This window comes from Streptopelia decaocto (assembly GCF_964273445.1).
Source record: "Streptopelia decaocto genome assembly, chromosome: 5".
In the NCBI taxonomy this organism is placed as follows: domain Eukaryota; kingdom Metazoa; phylum Chordata; class Aves; order Columbiformes; family Columbidae; genus Streptopelia; species Streptopelia decaocto.
This window is the reverse complement of record NC_138659.1, coordinates 49,641,562-49,664,692: the sequence shown is the minus strand read 5'-3', so window position 1 is coordinate 49,664,692 and position 23,131 is coordinate 49,641,562. Positions and strand designations below refer to the sequence as shown.

Genomic DNA, 23,131 nt, shown 5'->3' with positions numbered 1-23,131 from the left:
GGATAATTATACCTTTAATCTCAGCAGGATCCTATGAAAATACATTTGCTAGTACTTGAATACAAGTGCTTCACTATAGAAATTTATGTTGTAAAATACTGCTGAGAAAGCCAGTAATTGTCTTCATAAATGTTGTATATAGAAGGTGTAGGGCCACAAGCTGAATAGGATAATGGAATAGAAAGCCGCACACACAAGAATGAGCCAAAGTCTGATTTCCAGCTTTTCATAACTTTAAAGTGTTTGACTTGGAACTTGAGTGATTTCAACACAAGGATTTTGCACATCATTAATACAGTTTCATAAGATTTGTATATCTGTCTTTTGGGTACAAACCCATTTTGCATTGTTGTAATTTGAAACTATAGCAATTTTGCTTAAAGTTCAATTGTTTCTACATGAGAATAGATCAGTCAACTGAGAAATCCAGTGTCCTAAATCCAGGAAATAGAAATTACCTGAAATGTGTTGAAAGTTGTGTGGGTTTTTTTTTTTGTTTGTTTGTTTGTTTGTTTGTTTTTGTTGTTGTTGTTGTTTGTTTGTTTTTTTGTGCAGTTTGTTTGTTTTTGTTTATTTTTGTTGTTGTTGTAGTTATAAACATGTACACATGTAACATTTGAATAATGAGATCTCTAATAATTATATAGTATTACCTGTTGTCTCGAAATACATTACATATTGTATTTTAATGCGTGATTTTAACTCTGCTACTAATTACTAAAGGAGACCACAGTTACAAGTGGAGAAAAAGAACCTCATGAATGAAAATCAAATTACTATATTAACGAGGTGATAATTTGTAATGGTATAATTATGTTCACAGATATACCTAGTTGTTTCAGGTGTTCGTTTTTTAAAAAAGCATGCAGACATGCGGAACTGACACTGACACTCTTAGGTACGTGCTGCTGTGCATGAGAATATTCTGTACAGCATTCCAGTAGCTCTCATTGCAAGCCATTGAAAAGTAGCAAGTGACATGTCATTTCCACAGCAGGAGTTAGATTTGTGTGATATAAAGGTAATATTTAGGTCATGATCTATACTAACTTCCTACCATCTATGTTTATGCAGTAAAAAAGTGTATGTAGTTGTGTCTCTAGTTCTGCAGGGAAGTAAAAAACTGTCTTACAGTTTTAAATTGTCTTTGATGCTTGAAAGTCTCATATTTTTAAAACAAGTATTTCTAAATGTGTGAAGAATGTTAGCTACTTTTAAGTTATGATGACTGCTGCAAAAGCTTCCTTATGTTTTAGAGTATTTTATATTCATTTACATTGTTAATAATGAACTTCTATTTAAAGCTTAACATATAATTACCCCTCTGTAATGAATGAGAACTTATTAATAAAATTTTTTGTTAAAAAAAAAGTTTTGTAAAATGGACAGAGCCCTCAACGATTATGGAAAGTTAATTCAAGAGTTATGAAAAGTTACTTTTTAGAAATAAATTTATATTAGCAATATAAATGTTTTAAAAGGAGTATAAATGTTCCAGATGTTCCCAGTATTTGCAGTTGACCACAATTACATATCACTGCTAAATTGTCTTCCCCAAAAGCAAGTTCTGCCAATATAGTTGTGCCTTTGATTATGGCACAAAGCCACAACATTGTCACTTTCAAACCAGAGGAAGAAGAGCTCAGGGACATAAGAATGCAAGCTGACAATACTCTGATTCTAGACCAGTTAAACTGCCATCTGTTGTTATATGTAGATAGACATACACACTGGAGCAAAAAAACTGTATTTATTTTGCTATCCATGATTAATGTTTTATATATATGCACGCATGTATTTTCTTCCTGATACTTTTCTAAATTGTTTTTGTTATTACTTATATTTTTATTATTATTCTTGTATGAGTTAAGAGTAAAGTGGTTTTGGAGACTCTTACTTCTGTATCAGCTCCTTGGATATTGTTGAAGGATAACATTTCTCAGTATTGTTTGGTTACTAGAATGCAGGCTTTAAACACAACTTGTATTTGGCTCTGTTTTGACAACAGAAGTTAATCTTGCATGGTTTTTGTTAAAGCACTGTTGAAAAAAAATATCTTATTGAACTATTCGTGGTGTTTTTAAAGATGTTTAAGATTTCACATACAGTTAACTGATCACAGATGAAACTGTAAATTAATACCTCATGACTTTTACTGACTGCAGGGCATTGTTTGTAATTCAAAGCCACTTTGTTCCTACCCACTAGGAAAAGACCCTGTTCAAGTAAACAAACTGAAATGTTCACCATGATATCAAACTATTTATTAAAACTGAAAACTTTAATTTTGAATTTGTTATTTCACTGTGACTTTTATAATAACCTATTTAAAACATACTTTCAAAAGCCTAAAACTTTAGGGATTGAAATAAAAGAAATAAAATAGGTGTAATTGTTGGTCTTAATCTACCTTGGTTGAAATCTTGTACTTAATTACATGGCATACAAAGAGAGAAAACTTTGCAAGTTGCTTCAGTTGAACTTGTTATTTGATCAGATGCATTTCCATTCCTACGGACTTGTATATGGTCCTGATACAATTAAGAGTTCCATAACAGAAAGCTTTCAGTGTTGTTTCTTGTTTCTCACTACCACTGGTCGTTCCTAGCTAGAGAGAGTCAGGATGAATATGTGTGTTTTCAACCTCCTTTTTTTTCTTCTAATCTCAGAAACTATTTGGAGGGAGGTCTCTTTTTATATTTTTACTATTTTTACAGTATTAGTGAGTAAAAATTGGGGAATGAAATACTTTTACATAATTTGAGACATTTTTCATATGATGAGACTAAGTCATGAATTCCTGCTGAAAAAAGATAGGCTTTGTCTGTGAACAAATTCAAGCTCTTGCAGAGGTGTGACCCTATGGAGTGGCATATCCAAACTTACTGAGGAGTGCTTTCCATGCAGTAATACTCTCTGTGGATCATCCCACAGGACTACGTGCACTACAGAAAATACACTTGATAAGTGTTTGGGAAGCATTGCTGTAAGGTAGCAAACATCACTGGCTGGCCTTTGGCATGAGAGCCAAATGTTTCTTTGCAAGTGGTTCAGCCCCGCTAACATAAATGTAATACTCTGACCAAGGCTTCTCAATGACAAAGCAGTGTGTCATGGTGACAAATGCTTCTTAAAACAGCTGAAATGGCTCATGTACCTCTACTTGGTAAGAATATAGTTATGGTCACATCCAGTCAGTTCAAAGGCTCAATTAATAGTATTTGAGACTGGAGGGAAGGACTGTGAAATACAGCAGGCATTACTGGGTTTCTGTACTTGTGTTGAATATTCTCCCAGCTCCCAACAAATAATGTGTAGACAGTTTGTGAAATGGAAATGGTAGGGGTTTCAGGTGGGTGGTGTGGGCTTTTTCTTAGCAAATAATTTTGCTAAATGTTTTGTCCATTAGTTTATGCAGTAATTTCTTGAGTCCTGTGTGCTTCCACATTCATGGTTTGCTAGGGAAAGAATACTATAGCTTCACTGTACACCTTACAGAAGTATATTCTTTTCCATCTTTGCAATCTGTCACTAGCCTGGTTAATTTATGGCCTTTATCTCTTGTATTATGAGAGGATGGGAATAATCGCAACCTATTCTGCAGATGAATTAATGCATCTTGATTGTTTCTCTCTGTAGTTGACCCTTCTAGACTGTGTCCTGGTTGTCTTCCATTATATGAGAGCATTTCCATGACGTTGATTATGCTGGGTGCTTTTCTCTGTGCCTTTTTCAGTCTTTCACTGTTTCCCTTTTAAGGTGATGAGGGCTAAAGCTATTTATGGTGTACATACTGTTGATTTTCACTCTAACGTGATGATTTTCGCCACTTTTATTAGGGGGATCAGAGAACAATCATAACATTGAGTCATATATGCATGAAGTAAAAATATTCTTAAAACAATGAAGGGGCCTGACCTAAATACTGTTGTTTATGTATAGGATCAGCGAGGTTGAAAAATCTCAATGTCAGATCTTGACATCCTCTTAAAAATACATTTTCTAAAATTGGTCTCTCATATCAACCTAAGGACATTTAGATTTGCCCTTGGGAACTCTCTCATTCTGGTCTTGTTGAGCTTTTCAAAATTGCTCTTTGAGCTACTTTTCTAGTCTTTGTGTGCTCTTGCATCGTTGTCATCCTACTTACTACTGGAATGTCTACAGGTACCATGAAAAGATGTGTAGTGTGGTGGGGTTTCTTTGTATTCTTATATGTGCCTGGGGACTGGAGGAAAGCAAATGTCACTCCAGTCTTCAAAAAGGGCAGGAAGGAGTATCCCCGGGTAGCTGTAGACCGGTCAGCCTCACCTCCATCCCTGGGAGACTGATGGAACGACTTATTCTTGGTGCCATCTCAAGGCGTATCAGGGATAAGAGGGTCATTAGGGGCAGTCAACATGGCTTCACCAAGGGGAAGTTGTGTTTGACCAACCTCATTGACTTTTATGAGGACATAACAAGGTGTATGGATGATGGCAGAGCGGTGGATGTGGTGTACTTTGACTTCAGTAAAGCATTTGACACAGTCTCTCACAGCATCCTCACAGCTAAACTGAGGGAGTGCGGTTTGGACGATCAGGTAGTGAGATGGACTGCGAACTAGCTGAAGGAAAGAAGCCAGAGAGTTGTGGTCAATGGGGTGGAGTCTAGTTGGAGGCCAGTATCTAGTGGAGTGCCTCAGGGGTCAGTACTGGGGCCTGTATTATTCAATATATTAATAAACAATTTGGACGAGGGAATAGAGTGTACTATCGGCAAGTCTGCTGATGACACCAAGCTGGGAGGAGTGGCTGACAGGCCAAAAGGCTGTGCTGCCATCCAGAGACCTGGACAGGCTGGAGAGTTCAGCAGGCAAAAATTTAATTAAATATAACAAGGGCAAGTGTAGAGTCTTGTGTCTGGGTAGGAACAGCCCCAGGTTCCAGTATAAATGGAGGAATGACCTATTACAGAACAGCATAGGGGAAAGGGACCTGGGGGACCTGGTGGACAGCAGGATGACCATGAGCCAGCACTGGGCCCTTGTGGCCAAGAAGGCCAATGGCATCCTGGGGTGTATTAGAAGGGGGTGGTTAGTAGGTCGCGAGAGGTTCTCCTTCCCCTCTACTCTGCCCTGGTGAGACCCCATCTGGAATATTGTGTCCCGTTCTGGGCCCCTCAGTTCAAGAAGGACAGGGAACTGCTGGAGAGGGTCCAGCATAGGGCAACACAGATGATGAAGGGAGTGGAGCATCTCCCTTATTAGGAAAGACTGAGGGAGCTGGGTCTCTTTAGCTTGGAGGAGACTGAGGGGTGACTTCATTAATGTTTACAAATATATAAAGGGTGAGTGTCATGAGGATGGAGCCAGGCTCTTCTCGGTGACAACCACCAGTAGAACAAGGGGTAATGGATTCAAACTGGATCACAAGAGGTTCCACTTAAATTTGAGAAGAAACTTCTCAGTAAGGGTGACAGACACTGGAACAGGCTTCCCAGGGGGGTTGTGTAGTCTCCTACTCTGGAGACATTCAAGACCCACCTGGACACCTCCCTGTGTAACCTCATCTAGGTGTTCCTGCTCTGGCAGGGGGATTGGACTAGATGATCTTTTGAGGTCCCTTCCAGTCCCTAACATTCTGTGATTCTGTATTTTCCTTTTTCCTTCTCCCCAACAGGAGATTTAGGTGCAGGTGTGGGGTTTTCTGTTTGTTTGGTTTTCAGTTTGGTGCTGGTTTTGATTTGTGGGGTTTTGTGCGTTTTGTTGTTCTTTGAAAGTTTTTTCCTTATTTGTAAAAGGGGAGGTTAAAGAAATGTTTCTGCCACTTGGAGAAGTGGTTGTGATTGCTTTGGGTTTCTATGGAACTTCATTACAGTTGCCTGGTTTCTTGAACAGCAGGGTATTCTTTATATTTGGTGACCTTAATGCGAAAGATTATATTTGAAATGAAATGAGTTGTTGACTTTAGTTTTCTTATTACTTGAGCGTGTGGTGAGCTCCTTTGCAATCTCCTTGTATGTTGGTTTCTTTCCTGTGGGAGCTTTTCTCTTGTTATGTGTAGAAGATTAAAGGAATGTTCAACCTAGAGATAAGACAACTAAGGAAATGTCTTTTGGTTTTCTTCTGTACTTGTTATTATAGATAGAGGGCTCGTATGAACCTGAAGTCCGTTGTATAGCACCAAGCTAAACATGTGTAGCTGAGATATCTACAAGTTCAACTGTTCTCAAAATTTGAGTGAAGGAGATTCTCCCTCCTCTATGCAGGGTGTCTCCTTACATGTAGTTAGCTTTGTGTAATGTACGGTCTAAATCTTAGTTAAGCTCATTTCTGCCTGCCTGTAAGGGATATGAGGAAATGCTGTTCGATTTCTTTGTAAGAGTCATCATTCAACTGCTCATCTTGTTTCTAGACATTTCTTCTCTTGACTAAACTCAATTTCTTCAATCTCTTCTTATACATCATGTTTTAATACCTCTTATTCTACTTGTCTTCCAATTAATTCTTCAAACTCCTTTTCATCTCAAAGTAGGCTGCTGAAATTGGAGTTGGCAGCTGGGATCTTTGTTACTATTGAATTAGAAAAGAGTACATTTTCCTTGCATCTGACATTTGTCATCCTTACTACTATATTCTGGAAAAATATATGCCCTCCTGCTCCCACAACTCCCTCAGCTGCTGCAGTGGAGTTATACTGCTGACTGGTTTTTACATTTTTGATCCTCTGTTACCATCAGACACCTTTCTCCCACCCCCAGTGATACCGCTGCCTAGTTCTAGTTACTTCCTTTTGTTTCTTGTTCCTTAAATTTGTTTCTTCTGTGCTAGTCCTCACTAGCTTTCATTTTAAAATGTTTTTTTTCTTAATTGCCTTAGGAACATCGAGCAAAGTGGGGTGTTTTGTGTGTGTGTGTATTTGTTTTGTTTGTTTGTTTTGTTTTGTTGTTGTTTTTTCTTCATTTTTTTGTGCATCTGTTTTGCTAAGTTTAGATGCCTGATTGTCTAATAAATATTGACTGCAAAACAACAGGATAATCATGTCTGGTTCAAGCCTGCGATGTAATTTGATTATATAGCAAATTATAGTTTTAGTGGATGCTTTTTAGTTACTGGTGTAACAACTTAAGAATACTTAGTTTTTTTTCATACTTCCCAAGTTTTTTTATGAGAGTGCCACACGAGAAGATGCCAGAAACTTTTTTTAAGCTGAGATTTATTATGGCTGTTTTTTCCTCTGTTCCCTACTAGGCCAGTTATCTTGCTGAAGAAGGAAACGCATATTGATTTGTAAAGAAAATGTTGATATCCAATTAATGGTCACTGTGTGACAGTTAACTACCAGGTGCTTATGCACTGGTGTTTAGTTCCAGCAGCCTTCCAGATGCAGAAATTAACCTTCAGTGGTCTGTAGCTGCTGAGTTCTCACATATCCCAGTAATTTTTATACTTAATAAAGACAGATGAATTTTTTTCCTAGTTTTTGCAGGGCTGAGGGTAAGAAGGTAAGAAGCTGCTTAATAATAGCATGAAGGCTAACACAAGTTATCATGTCTTGTTAGCAATGTAGTGGCAGGGTGTATACAGACAGGGGAAGTCAAAATTACCGGTTTATCGGAGGGAGCCTCTCAATGTTGTCATATTTGAGTCAAATGTTTGGATTTTTTCTTTCAATCCATGAATTGTTCTGCTGTGGAATTAACCTTTTAATGCTGCTGGGAACATTGCTTTTTGAAAGGATTTATGCGTTCTGGAACTTGTGATTTTTGGGGTGTTGTGATTCACCCTGAACCCCGCCACCCCCCGCCTCTGCCTTGTTCATTGCATATACTATTTTTTTTTTCCCTGAAAGGTGACCCTCTGAGATTTTGCCTATGGAGTGAAGATATGGACTGAATTGTCATAGGCTGTGGGTTGAGTTATTTTTAGCTGTTGGCATTTCAGGCTGGAACACTTCATTCTGTCGTGCTTGTTAATGAGTCATCTGGAGAAAATGGGCTTCTTGCTTTCAGAGAGGGTCTGTAGCAAATAATAATAGGCTAATCTCTGCAGGAGATATTCTGTCAACTTACTAAAGCTTCAACTGGAAAATATGTTGAAATGGAGACTTATCATCTCCCTGTAAGAATAAGCATGCACTTACCATTGTTGTATTATGATGTATATGAAAATCTTAAAAACTGGAAGACTGAAGAGCCTAGTAATGATATAATACTGAAACATTTTCGAGAAGGAAGGTTAATTGAAGACAGTCACCTTTTACAGATAGAGAAAAATACATAGTTGCTTCCTAATTCAGAACATAGTTCAGTTCCTGAAATCTGAATGTGTTATCTAGTTCTAGGAATCTCCTGGAAAGATTTCTAACTAGATAAGCCCTATGTAAGGCTTGCATCCTTGAGAGAACCCCAAATTTGTCAGCTTTCAGTGTATAATTTTTAAGGATTATCCAGCATTTTTGGTTTGGTTCCTACTGAAGAACGTTTATAAAATTTTTCTGTCTGCAATTCATAGTCTTTCCTTTAACCTCTTCCCTCAATGCTTGAAGGTTTTGTGCTGATACAACATGGTCAGCTTTGTTTTGCAGCTGAAAATATCAACACTCAAGTGAAAAACTTAACATAAGAATAATTAATAATTGTTGTCAATCCAGTGCTTTATTTTTCCTTTTTCGAAGTTCCAGAATTCGGTAGTGCAAATGATTCATTTATAAAAAAACTATGCAAAGAGCCATGTGAAAGACGGGGAGGGAAGGACCCCCAAACCCTATTTTATAAAGGAAACGACTTAGAAAATAGCATCAGTGTTAAGCCTCTTTTTCACCTTTGGAGCTTCTGATGCCACTTACAATCTATATGTTTACCTTGTTTTGTTCACACATCTTCCTCTTGTAAAGCATGTTACAAGTCTGAAGAGGCCTTTCTGTTTTGGAGTCAATTTTTATACTTCAGTCATTTTTATACTTCATAAAGACAGATGAATTTTTTTCCTAGGTTTGCAGGGCTGAGGGTAAGAAGGTAAGTTTCTTCCTCCTTCATTCCAGCCTTCTTGGGAGGGGAGATAAATTCTTTCACGCACAAGTCCTGTGGCAGAATGCTGCTTTTTAGAAATACCGCTCAGCAAAAGAGCTGGTGTGATTCTGTGAAACTGAACAGCTGACCATAAGCTGCTTAATAATAGCATGAAGGCTAACACAAGTTATCATGTCTTGTTAGCAATGTAGTGGCAGGGTGTATACAGACAGGGGAAGTCAAAATGTTTCATTTAGACATAATAATTTTTGCTCTCCATTGGCTATTTAGCCATTTGGGGTGGTGTTTGTATTTTTTTTTTTTTGGTCTGTTTGTTTGTTTTCAATTATCAATGGAATCTTGAGATAAAAGAGAACATTTTATCTTACCTCATTCAGTTAAATATGTTTGCGTTATTAGGACCTGTTGACCTTTCAACTTATATTGGTTTAACCCATCTTCTTATGTTGCTGTGAGCCTTGTACCAAATGCTTTAAATGAATCAAGTTCAGTGATTCTGATACTACCAGTGTGTGCTGCTCCTAAATTACCCACAGGGATTAGACTGGGTTAGTCAAGATTAATATTTCACATTTTAGAAATTTGGCATATATGTATGTTGCAGACAATAGTGTTGTAGTCAAAACACTTGAGAAACCTATAAATAAGCTGGTGTAAGTATTAGAATCAGTTTAACTGCAGTAGCATGGAAGCTTGCGTGGGGAAATTTGTGTTTTAGCAGAAAGAACTTTCCCGAAGCCTCAGCTGCTGTGGTTAGTCTGCTTCCAAATCCTGATCTCAGCTGTTTAGGGCTAGTTGAGTACACTGCACTGACTCTATAGATTGTCCCATAATTGCCTCTCTAGTTGGCAATTTATGCATCTTCTCAGATAGCAGTCTATTCTGTGTATCCAATCCTCACATGTCATCCGGCCAGCATAATTTCTCCTGCTTGTAGGAAAGCAAGGCTTTTGTCTTCTCCAGAAGTGAAAGGAAAGTATTTCCATGTTATCCCTTCTCAACAGTTCTGGTTCCTTCTTTCTTAAATCTTGTTTTCCCTCCTCTGAGTATCCTAAGATGTTGCTAATAAACAATTGATTCCTTTTGTAGTTTCCAGTGCCACCTAGTGAAAATAAAGATGTAGACATGTGATTGTGTACTTATCAAAAACTGAAGAAAGGAAATATGTTTGGGAGTATGCATGTGTTCTTGTGGTAATAAATATTGCCTGTGTTTTTGAGCTACAGACAGAGCTGCATTGAGAAACAGGGAGGTTAAAGAGAACTAAAATAAAATCATTACTTGGTTGTGCTCAAAGCAGGGTTTTCTGCACTCATTATTTCTTCATGAGGAAAATTATTATGGTTCACTGCACGTTAATAAGAGCTTAGAGTGGACATATACTGCTTCTTGATCTACTTAAATATCCTGATATATTTTTAATGTTTTCTTGGTTTAAATTTACTGACTGGTTAGTGGTATAAAACAATATAAAATAGCAGAAGGGATGAAGAAAAAATAGGTGTTTTAACAGTAGAGTTGAATTGACGTGAACCATTTATATTATTGTAAAGAACAAAATATTGATTTAGATTGTGGTTAACAACTGTCACCATTGTTTTGGACTTTGTGTTAATTGAAAATATTACTCAGATAAAATGCTTAATCTGAGTGATGTATGGAAATGATTAGTTTATAATTTGGTTTTGAAACAGCTCTGTCTGCAGAACTTGCTGATATTTTATCGACTCTGAATTGGAACCTGAACTTTGCCATTTGGTTAACTTTTTTTTTTTTTTTACTGTTTTGATGTATTTATAGATAAAAGTACAAATTGTAAATTTAGTGTAGCAAAATATTTCTCTCTGCCAGGTGTGTGTGCATTTGTCCTTTTTTGTCAGCTCTTTACAGGTAGTTTAATATGATTTGCACAACAAATTTAGATAATCTAAATTGTAGCAATGGTAAAGTCTAAGATCTCTTGATGACTGAATACTTCTAATATTAAAATATTCTTGGCAAATATTCTGTTTAACAAATTTTCACTTTGATATGAGCTGGAGTAAGTTGATGCTTGTGGAACAGCAGTTTCAATTAACATTCACTAAAGATTTCCTGACAGCTAACACCTGGTCTCTACTGCGCCAAGTGGGAAGCGTCTATTGCAGTCTCATATGATTATTGCATAATTAGGATTATGATCTCTAATTTGCTTTTTGTAAATCTAGTTTTATTTTCAAAACCAGTCTGTGTTACTTGTTTTCCTGCATTTTTATTGTAGGGCAAAGTTATTGATGGTAAAAGAATTAAGAAGTATACTGCTTTCTAATATGAAAACCAACTTGCCCTTTCATTGGCTAGTTAGCAAGGATATTTGGAGATGAAGAATTTACTGGTAGGTCTCAGCATGTATTCTTCCTATACTACTTAAAAGAAACAAACAGAAAATGACACAGTTTTTTTGGAACTAGTACTCTTGTATACAAGCTGCCAAATGTATACTAGAAACATCAGGAGCAAGTGTAGTTTTTGTAATACTGCTGAGAAATAGCGAAGGAAATTACCTTGTTCCTTAGTGCTCCAGAACACACTGTGGCATATCCAAGGGTGAATAAGGTAAATGCAACATGTTTTTCCCTGCCTGCAGTGTCTTTTGATCCTTATTTGCTGTGTGTTAGGGCAGGGAGCTATTTCTGGCTACGGTGTTTTGCAACAAATATTATGATGCAAATCCCTAGATTTTTGAGTCTTGGCTGATCATTTGGAAGATCTTCCAAAAAGACAGTGAGGAGAAAGAATAAACTTGTAGTGAATTACTGAACAGATGTAGTGAATTACTGAACTGATGGAAATTTTCTAATAATATTTCTGATTAAGTGTCCTCAGATAAAACTTTTAAAAATGTTTTCATTAGAAGTTTACTAGAGGGAGAAAAATATTAGTCTTGTTGACTTGTAGTAATTATATGTAATATACGTTAATGTTTTTGAAGATACTTTGGATATATGATGTGTGTATATATTTGTAGTGTTTAGTGACAGTTTGAATTAGAAATGTATCTAACAGTGTAGTTTTCTCTTAGTTTTCCTTCAGTATTTTGTAATAGCAACAATAAAACTTGCCTTGTGGTGGCTAATGCTTCTGTCTATAATCGTGTATGGTTTTGAGATAATATAGAGGACGAAGATATCCAGATAATCTGGAATAAGCAGGGCTTTTCAAGAACACTAGCATAAATTTGCTTAACTTTTTGCTGAGAAAAGAAAAAAAATACTTTGCAAAATGTCTTTAAATCATGATCCTTAAGAGCTGATGTTTTAACCTTACATTTGAATGACTGTTACTTTTCCCATCTTGTTTCAATATGCCTAAATGCAAACACATGTGGAAAATGTTCTTTTGGCTTTTATCAAACTGACATTTAAGTGCATTTTTTTCAACCTCGCTAACATTTGTGGTAAAATATTTCAAAGCTATGAATCTTGCAATTTGCCTATGCATTTTTTTTTTCTTCTTTCATATATTAACATTTGGTACTCATAATTCTAACCTGGTTGGAATTACTGGCTTTTTTCATTTGCTGGTTGTTTGGATGAGGTGATTAGGAAAATACTTTATGTGTAATTCTGGTTTACAACAGTAAATACTTTCATGAAGAGTCACTGTTTTCTGAACTTTAGTAAATAAAGGAAAAAAAATGATAATCTTCTATATTCAGTTGTAACAATCTTATTTCTAACACATTGAGCTTTCTGTTGTGTTTTATGTCCATGGTGCTAACCTGACTCCAATACTTCCTTTTTAGTGTGTTTCATTCTTCCCCTTTACTCCCCTACCCGTTCCCAAGCTCTTTAATTCTGTGCCAAGCTAATAAGGGGAAGAACTAGCTCTGGGTAAAGTCAGTCATTGCCAAACAGCTGTTATACAGTTTTCTCATGTACCTCTGTGATTGCACCTCATTTCTAAGAGGCAATATTTTTGCTCTTTCAGGTCCAATTTTAAGTAAGAACAACCAATTATATTTGCATCTCCATCTTAGCTGGTTATACGTCAAAGATCATGGGTGAAATAGTTCATTTATATCACTGCCCTTTATAGGCTTTAAACTTTGAACACTGAGTTGTACAATTTAGAGAAATTAGGTACACTCTTTAAAGTTAAAAATAAGAATTACTTTACTTTTTAGCCACAGTATTTCTTCTTAAGTATTTCCCTTTTACTTCTGTTTAAAAATAATGCCTTGTGGTTTAATAATAATGTTTGAATGTCAAAACTAGACCTTTTCCTTAAATATGAATTAGATTTCACTTAGGGTCAAATTCTGAGGGCTTCGGCTTGCCTGCTAACACTGGCCAGGCCAGGCTGGCTGGCTGCAACATGTGCCCCATCTGCCTGGTGGTGTGGCTGCCTGTGTCGGCTGGCGCTGGCCCAGCCGCTGATGAAACTGAGAATGTGACAGACGACAGGCTTGTCCAGATGTATGCATGAGTACTTCTGCCATGCCCTGCAAAACAATCAGGATGCACGTTTGGCATTATTGTGTTGATTTATTCCTTGAGGGTTTTCTTAAAAAATGGAAAGAATATTTCATACCTTTTTTGTAGTTTTACTGAGCTTTTAATATTATTAAAACAGCTTGTATAATATGATGCTCGCTCGCTCACTTAGTTTTTCTTTAATTTATGGAGTGATTTCCTACACATTCTGACAGAGGTTACTTAATTTGAAGATTTAAGTAGATTTTTAAAAATGCAATTAAAAGTATCAAACATCCAAGTGTCAGTGTATTAGTCTGGTTCTCCTCACAGATGAACATTTAAGCTATTGGCATGTCTTAATATGACTGCTTCTTGTGACTAAAAATAAATCTCTGGGAAAGGTGTCAGAACCACCATTAATTATGATTTTTAATTAAAATCTAATTAAAATTCATCCAATAGCTTGAAAACATACCAAATCCTGGTCTGCCTTCTGCTCTAGAGGGATCAACAAAGGCTGCCTCCAGAGCCCTAACTTACTCCAAATATAGAGAAGTTACACACTTATCTGCAACTTGCAACCTTTTATTGATTTAACTGTTTTTGAAGGTTTTTACAACACCAAACAAAAATGTAAAATCCACTGGAAATATTGTATTATTATTATACAAAATAACCAGATTTTTGTCTTATGTGCAGGCTGTCATTATCTGGCATACAAAAGCAAAAAGGGCAAAAATATTTTTTCTCTGTTCTTTAGCTGTTTTTTGGCAGCTGATTTTTTTAAAGTGTAGCTCCCTGCTGATGGATGCTATTAAGTACATCTTAGGTAATAAGCAGATATATCAAAGGATACCCAGGGCAACACACCCTGCTGAAAAACAAGAGATTACTTTTCTCTGCTTGTTGCAGATAAGTAGCTTCTGACATATGCGTCAGAAGTGATTTTTCCTGGTCATCCCTCTATATAAGGCAGTTAAATGTTGGGATTCTGTGGCCATTTTACTCTTCAAAATAGTTTCTTTGCACTCTAATATAAGTTGCGTCCAAAAACTTAACAGCATTACTTGATTCACTTTATTTTTCTTTACTGCAGCTCTGTTGCCTTATGTTGTCTGCCTTCAGTGGTAGGGGATGCTTTATGTGCTTATTTTTGTTGTCATTTTGGTTTGGAAACCATGGTGAGCCAAACAGGGCTGTATTGGTTACTGTGTATCACAGAGCAAGAAGATAGCCCCAGCTCAAAAAAACCTCAGATTTTGTGTAAAAAGCAAATTACAGGAGATGGGTATTGATCCAGCAGAGGATTGCCAGCCATTAGGCCAGAGAATAGCCTTGGGAAATCACACAGCTTTGCTGATGATGTTTTTAGGCATTATGGTGAAAGATAGTCTGAAGGAAGATTTAGAGTAGATTTGCTAATATTCATAGAAAATTCTAGTAACTGGACATTGGATGATATCATGGGTTAATGAGAGAAGAGATATTTTTGTTGACCGCTTTGTGCCTGGGGGCTCTATGTACAGAATGAAGGATGGGAACACTTTGCAGGGCCTTGAAAATGTCAAGAAGTGGCTTCTGCTTGAAATGGCTGAGAAGGGCCCAGCAGAAGGGTGTGGAGAGAGGCAGGTCTCAGAGGGATAGCCCACGCAGGTGATCTTTGCAGCTATTTGAAGGGATCAGATATTAGGATGAGTGCATTTATCTATACAGGACAGGAAATCATGCTTTCTAAGAGCTGCTATAAGAGGGAATAGTGTGAGCTTCAAACATAGTTTGGGAAGAGGACACAGAGACGATGAGTAGTGATGCTCAGGTTGTGAATGGTTTTTGTGACAAACAGGTTGTGAAATTGTCAGCAGTGATACTGGGATGAAATTCTAACAGCTGTCTCCAGTTTGAGATGTGGCATACCTGAAAGGAGTCTGTGCCTTTTAAAAATAAGCCTTCACCTCCTATAATGTAAGGAGGTGTTGTATATTAAAAAAAAAAAAAAAAAAAAAAAAGATTCTCATTCTTGTTTCTATTCTTTTATAAAATAGCTTCTTCGGTTACCACCTTTATGTTTTTTTTTATTTTAAAAGCTGTTAATTCTGTCAAAAAGGAAGGTACTGAAAAGGCTGACCTTTCCAGTATCAAGTTCAATTAAGAGTCAATACTTTTTTTATAAAGGGAAGGGAAAAAAAAAAGGCAACTGACAAGTGCTTATTGCCTTTAGTGTAATTGAGCAAAACATGAACATATCCTCTTTGGTCAGGGCTAGAGTTGATCAGCAGTATCACAGCTGAAAACATATGCTGCTGCAAAGGCAAACTTGTTTCTGTTGAAATACACTGTAACGTGGTGAACAAATTCATGGCACCAAAAATAGGGGCCCATCTATATGGTGCTGACTGTGAGATTTATTGTTCTGTTATTTAAGGTAACGGTATGTTGCTGGGTCAGGAGAAGGGTCACAGTTCTCAGATATAGCACAGCCTTAAGAAGTACCCAGAAAGATCAACAATTGCGGAAAGTCAAACAAAAATATTATTCAGTCTTGCTCATAAGGTTCTAATTTTCTTGAATTATCCTAAGTGTGATAACAGCTTAGTCCTGAAGCACACACAGAAGCTCTATTTAGCATTCCCAGGCTTTAGAGCAGTTTCTACAGTTGAACTTCCTTCCTTAAAATGGAGAGTTTTATAAAAGCAAATACCATGTTTCTGAGGCATGCTGGGATGACAGTCTTCTCTTTGCAGGTCAGACATAGAGCAGACAGTGACAAAGTCAGTGTTCCCACACTGCCTGTGCCATCTGCTGACGTTTTGAAAAATGTCCATCTAACTGTTCATTTTCTTAAGATAAAAAGCTATTTGCATTCATAATTTTGGGGTCATGCTCGATACAACTTGGTTATCAGGCTCTTGTGGATTAAAACAACACAATTTTAATTGTCCTTTTGATGTGTCATGGAAAATGACCAGCAAAAATTACTTTTCTTGCATTTGTACAATTTGTTCTATTTTATAGAACAGACCTTTAGTGATGTTGAGTTTACTATCTTAATCCGAAGAAAAGGAGTTAGGTCTTTTAATATTCAATCTGAAATAGTGAAGGACAGTGGACATTGCCTTAGTCTATTAAGTAATTGTAAAATAATTTGTTCAGATTATTTTTTAGATTACATACCTGCCACCTTGAAATCTTCATAATAAGGACAGTATTTTAAGGCTGTTTCCTTTTTTTTTTTTCCCCCCCCAAATTCAGATACCACCTGTTTTATTCATTAAAACTACAAGATGAGTATTTAAATACGTACTCATCTAGATTTAGAGCTGCTAGTGTAGATGATCAACTACAGTATACTAAATTTATTAGGTATAACATGCCATTAAATAATACGGACATAAAAACATTGTGTTTAGATAGAAGAATTAAAATATCAATTGGCATGTAGAAGAATACAAAAATAACCATGTGATTTGGGCAGTACACACTGAAATTGATTGAAAAGTTAAAATGTCAATTAAATTAAAGAAAAACTATTGCAAAAATACTTAATTGGTTCATGATGGTTTGTATGTCTTTGAGAAGCAGTTATTAGGAGACCTGTTGTGTTTTGTTTTTTCCCAGTCTCAGCTACTTGCTGTCATTTGAGGTTTCAATTGCTTGACATAGAATTGGTGGATAATTAATAGTGTGGATAACTGTGAAAAGCATATGTAGCAATTTAGTTCTTGGTTCTTTCTAGTAGTCTGCCCATTGGTAGTTTGCTAGGGTGAGTAGCTCATTATTCAAATGTATTAAATGGAAAGTATTGTAGAAATAAAAATGCACTTATTAGTAACATGGTATTGAAAAGCAAATCCTTTTAAACAAACAAGTCATTATTTGACAAGCCTATGCCCAAAGCCGCTGTTCACATGCTATGGGGAGATTGGGGTTTGTGAGGGGGAGAGGAAGGGCAGGGTTGACAGGTAACATTCGTTTTTCACTGTGTCTGAAATAAAGATGTGTCACTGTTTTGAAAGATGCTAAGGGTGAATACAATAAAATATGTTTAAATACATCTAACTGGGCAAGCTTCATTTGTTAAAGGTAAACATCTAAAGTTAATACACTTTAAGGGCAAACCTATGCTATTAATTAGGGTTGACCTCAAGGTCATTTTGAACCTCAAATGTGCAAACAAATTTTACGGTAAACATTTTAAGTTGCCTACAGGAGTACTTCCTTCTGAGTCTCTCTTCTCAGGTTGTTAATCCTGCTGTTTAATCCACTCATTTTGAAGTGTATGTAGAACTTTAAGGCATGAGACAGTATTTGTGCACAGCCTCCCTGCAGTCTTCATAACTCGCTCATATAAGTTTCCTTTTCTGTGATACTTCCCTTTTCTACAGCCTGTGACAAGAGACGAGAAGGCTGTTTCTTAAGCTGTGGTGTGCTGTGATCAGAGATGCAAAGAGTACCCTAGACAAGAGTGTCTTACAGAACTCTATTTGAGTCTTATTACTAAAGTTCAATCTGAAATATGAGGGTTGGTATTTCCATTAAAAGATTAAATTTTTGTTTTAACATTCAAACCTGATATTACACTCCTGAATGTTCCCAGAGAATACCATATTTTCATAGTAGTATGACTTGAAGGATTTGAAAGCTTATCTGGAGACACTTGGCTTTTCTGTTATCAAATTTTCTCATATACTCGTAGATCTGTTCGTAAAACTGACTCACCTGTCAAAATGTACTGCTTCATATAAAAACTTAAAACATAGCACCATTGTTTGGGTCAACTTAATTTTGAAATAGACACTAGATCTCCTCAGTCTTCTCATTCAGTTTTACATTCTGTTTCTGTCTTTCATGAGGTAGAATAAGTAGCTAAATGTCTTCATTTATATATTTTTTTCTTCAAGCATATGTTTTATCAATCTAACAGTTTATTGCAATCAAGCTTTTGCTTCAGATAATGCTTTTTCAGATATTTGCTCCACTTGTAACTTAAAGCTAAAGGACTCAAGGTGATGTCACACTGCTTTGTAATTTGAAGAAAATCTAAATAGATGTTTCCAGCTTGCACCATATGTAATAGTTATAATAATGTATCTGAATTTCTTGTTTTCAAATAACATGATGTCATCTACTTCTAATCTTCATGCCTTCTTTTGAAAACAAACAAAACTTGTAGCATTTAACTTTTTTTTCTCCACCTTTTTTTAACAGATTTGAAGAACTTGTGAAAAAGTTCAAAGTAGAATATCATGCTGGTGGTTCTACTCAAAATTCCGTTAAAGTCGCCCAGGTTTGTTCTTCTTTAAAGAATTATTAATAGCTTGAAGTATTGAGTTTGAATCAGCTTGGTGCTCTGTATTGTCTGTGTTTATCATGAGCACTACTGAGTGGATGCTTGTGATTCTCTTGCTCAGACTATGATTGTATTTTTCAACATGATTTATTTTGTAGTTGTGCTCTGTACCCTTTTCACACACTTTCCGTTATGGTTATAGTTAGATGACTATGTACCTGAGAGTGGAAGAGAGCATTTTAAGGCTCTTGTCAAAGGTGTACAGTGGAAGGATAAGAGTCAAGGACAAAGTCTTTAGCTGCAATTAGTCATCTTCCAAAAAGGAGAACAAAAATCAGAATGGATAAACAGAGTTGTTGTTGAATCTCTTTGCTTGGAGATTTTTATAACTTACTAGGATGAGCTGGGCAACCAGGTCTAAATTTGAGGTTGGCTCTGCTTTGAGTGGTGGGTTGGACTAGAGGCTTGCAGTGGTCCCTTCTAGCTTGAATTGTCCTGTGATTCTAACTACATTTCTTCTGAAACTTGAAAGTTTGTCCATAAAACACTGAAATGTAAAACTTATTTTATACAAGGATAGTTTTTCTGGCTATCGGTATGATGAAGAACAGTAATGATGAGTTTGGTTTCAGGTATACTAGCTTTTCTGTAACTAAAGTATGCCTTTTGTCACAATACTCTTAAGCGTGTACCTGTACATATACTTTTAGACTGTGATAGATGAACAAATCCTATAAATAAAAATATGCAGACTGTATTTATAACCTTTTCATTAATGATCCTGACTCACTAACTTCCAGACTTCATATATATGATAATTAAAACTTACTGCCAGATACCTTTAAACGCACATTTGGAAGAAATTAACTTCTAGTTTAACAAAGGTTGCCCCTGCCAGTAAAAAGGAAGAATTCATTAGAGTAATAGTTGCTGCTCCTTTGTACAAAATAGTTGCTGCTTCTTTACTAAGGTTTTCATTTTCTTAACCCCAAAATGTCTTGAAAATATTCATGATGGAAATATTTCACAACAGAGAGAAACCGAAGTTGCATGTGTTTTATTGTATGGAGCACTGTAATTCTGAAATGGTTTTAGTTTTGTTTTTTACATACAGAGAGCTCTCAGAGCTTTTTTTTTTTTTATATATACTATGTGGTTAAGCCAGTTTTTTGCTTCTGATACTTTAAAAAAACTTTTCATCAGGAGAGCTCAAGTTATTGGATTCGTTCTATGCCAGTATGACTGTTGCTTGACCTATGGGGATGGTGTAGAGGTGGAATGCTGTTGATCTCTTCCATGACAGCTGATTCGAGGTCAACTTTTTGGAGGGAGTTCTGCAACTGTTTAATACTTCAGAGGCATGAAATTCTGCTTCTATTCCTACATTTAGGTTGAGGAGGTTTAAAAGCAAGTGCATATGGTAGACTCTGAGTTTCCAAACTTTGAAGTGTTCTAGGAGCCCAGGATTTTATTTCCATTTCTCCTTGCAGTGACCTATTTGACATTAGCTAGTTTATTAGTCTCATACTTAAGTGCCTTTTAATCTATCAGTCCAGGTGCTGTTCAATAATTATACTATGAAGGACACAGAACCTATATAGAGTCAATGAAAAAGAGGAAATTTAAATAAATTAAAAGTAGGGATTTCTATGTCCATGCTCTCTTCTTACAGTGATCAGGTTTTGTCTGTAAACTTTTCCCTTTACCTTGGCTCTGAGTTGAGATCCTCATTCATTTCCAGTTGCCATCTGGAATTGTATTTGTCTCCAGAAGGGTTGTCATCTCCTAGGTTTTGTTTCAAATAAGATTACAACTTCAAACAGTTGTGCATGAATAATATAACATCACTAAGAGGCTTTACAAAGAGGGATGGGAGGCTGAGAGGGGGAGAGAGAAAAGAGAATTCTGGAAATCTTGAAAAAAGCTGTTACTCTGTAAGATTTAGCAGCAGAAAAAACCGTGATGATAGAAAAAACAGTTTAAATATAAATAAAAAATTAAACTAGAAAATTTTTCAGCAATATTCATTGGCATATTGGAGAGAATAAGTGTGTAAGTAATCTTAGATCTGGATAACTTAAATATATATTTATTTGTTGAAACTAATAGGTGAAAGCAAAGGCTGATTCAGGATGCCTGACAGGTTGTTGAGAAATAAGGGACCAATAAATTAGTTCAGGGCTCTGAGGTGGTCACACTCTAAACGGGTATGATGATGTGTGGGGAAGAAATCCTAAGAATACAGCTCTTATGAATTTCTCAACTTGTGTTACTTTATGGGAAAAGCTTGAAAAAGTATGCTAAAAACTGGGAGATAAATGCTAAAAGAGTTTGTTTCAGCTGTTTAGAAGTTGGTGAGAAGTAGTGGCATGTTAGAGAAAAGCATCCTTGAAGCATGACTGCTGTGGAAGGCAACTGCCTGAGGAGAAGGGCTGGGAATGAACAAATGGCCTCAAGTCTGGCAATTGTTTTTCTAGAAGTTCATTTCTGAGTGGGAGGAGTGTGTTAGCCAGAAGTGTAGCAGGAAAATTGGAGAGATATTAATAAGTTTATTGGAATAAAAACCAGAAGAATTTAAGAAGTAACACATAAATAGGGTCATTGAATTGTTTCAAATAATCTGCTTCTTTAATAATCAGAAAAGCAACACTATGTTGGGAAAAAAAAAATACCCAAAGGCAAAATGTGTTTAAAAAGGAAAAATGAAACTGTCATATGCTTGCTTACATGGTGTATGGCAATGATCACTTCTGTTATGTGTGCTCATCTATTTTGGTATTTCTTTCGTATCTGTAAAGATAGTGAGATTTACTCGAGAAAGACTGTATCTGTATTCCCGAAAAGGAAAAGCCAACTTCTAAAAAAACAGAAAAAAGAAAGGGGAGAGAGGAAAAAAATATAGTCTTAAAAATACTTTATCATGTATGAGAAATTTGAGATGGTAATCACAGAAAGAGGCGGTAGGAAGAAGCTCTGAATTATGAAGAAAACTGGGAAGAAAATGAAGCTTAAATCGTGGGGTTTTAAACTAAAATGTAAAGCATCATCAGCTGTAATGGAAATGAAGATTTTAGAAGTTTACAAGGAATTAACCAGAATTGCAGTCAAGCTGTGAGGTGTAGAATTAGATTTATTTTTTTTTCTGGTATGTTAACAGAAATGAAAGATTTTAAGTGCAGCTTTGAAGGAAAAACTTTGCTGGTAAGTTACTAAAGGGTATCTTGGTATTTTTTCACTATTGTCTTGCAGCAGAGCAGAAGTGGAGTGCGCGGCAGGCTGCAGGGCTGAGCGGTGCGTGGAGGGGACTGTGAGAATGGAATGCCAAATTTTGACTGCCCAGAGTGGGCATTATGTGGACAGGGGATCTCAGCAGGGTCAGAAAAAGATCTGCATGTAACAGGGATATCAGAAAGGATTTGTTTTGTTTTGTTTTTAATAAATGCTTCTAATGTATGGTGGAGAAGACAGATTTTTGCAAAATGAAATGAGGAAGCAGAGTCAATATATATTAAAGAGAAAGCTCTGTAAAAGGAAAGGAAAGAGCAAATGAAAACATATTCTGTTGCATAAGAAATACAGCAAGCTGGAATAAAAATTGAGAGGACGGAAGATAAATGATTAAGGGGCAGAAGCCTGAAAATACCACATTCTTACTTTCCAAATATATATTGTGTGTTTTCGTAAGTACAGTAATATTTTTTTTTAAATACCTTGAAGTGGTGAGAGGGAGTACCAAGAGCAATATAAAAATAATGAGGAGCAGTACTGAAGCCACTGAGATGGGATGTTTATGTTGAAGTTCTTTAGGACATGCAAGGTGTTAGAACATACACTGCTCTTGAAAAGAGTGAGGAAGTCTAAATTATTTTGACTTGACCTAACTCACGTTAAGGATGAGGACCGGGGGAGGGATTGAAATATTCCACAAATGACAGTAAGAGGCATAAAAATAATTCCTTAATGATTTTAAATTAACAGCAAATTATGTCTTGGAAATATTAATTCATATTAGGAGAGGAATAGTGACAGAAAATTGAAGAAAGTGCAGACAGAAAAACAGGTGAGGGAAAACACGAAGCTGAGAGGGTAGAAAATAAGTAATCTGGAAAGAGAAAAACAGTATAAAAATCTCAGTGTTGCTCTCATTCTGCATCCTTCACTGTCCCATCCTTGTTTCTTCCTCGCCAGTCTGCTTTTCCTTGTCTACTCTCATCTTTCTTGGGTGTAGACTTTTTCCCTGGAAGACAAAAGATGGCTAACTAGAACATACTTAGTTACTTCTAAGGCCTTAAGGAAAAGTCTTACTGAAACAAACGTTTTCATTTAAGACTTAGTACTGAGCAGAAAAATAGACCATAAAGAATGGGGAGAGGGG

The 23,131-nt window shown here is 36.2% G+C and overlaps 1 protein-coding gene across 5 annotated transcripts in view; it reads left to right on the top strand.

Annotated features, from left to right (window-relative positions):
- Positions 1-23,131, top strand: part of ADK (adenosine kinase) — a 292,950-nt gene that overhangs the window by 65,991 nt on the left and 203,828 nt on the right. For all 5 annotated transcript variants that reach the window (XM_082053036.1, XM_082053033.1, XM_082053035.1 and 2 more), the window contains one exon: positions 18,675-18,753. In XM_082053036.1, coding sequence (XP_081909162.1) covers positions 18,675-18,753 — 79 coding nt within the window. The remainder of the gene's footprint in view (positions 1-18,674; positions 18,754-23,131) is intronic.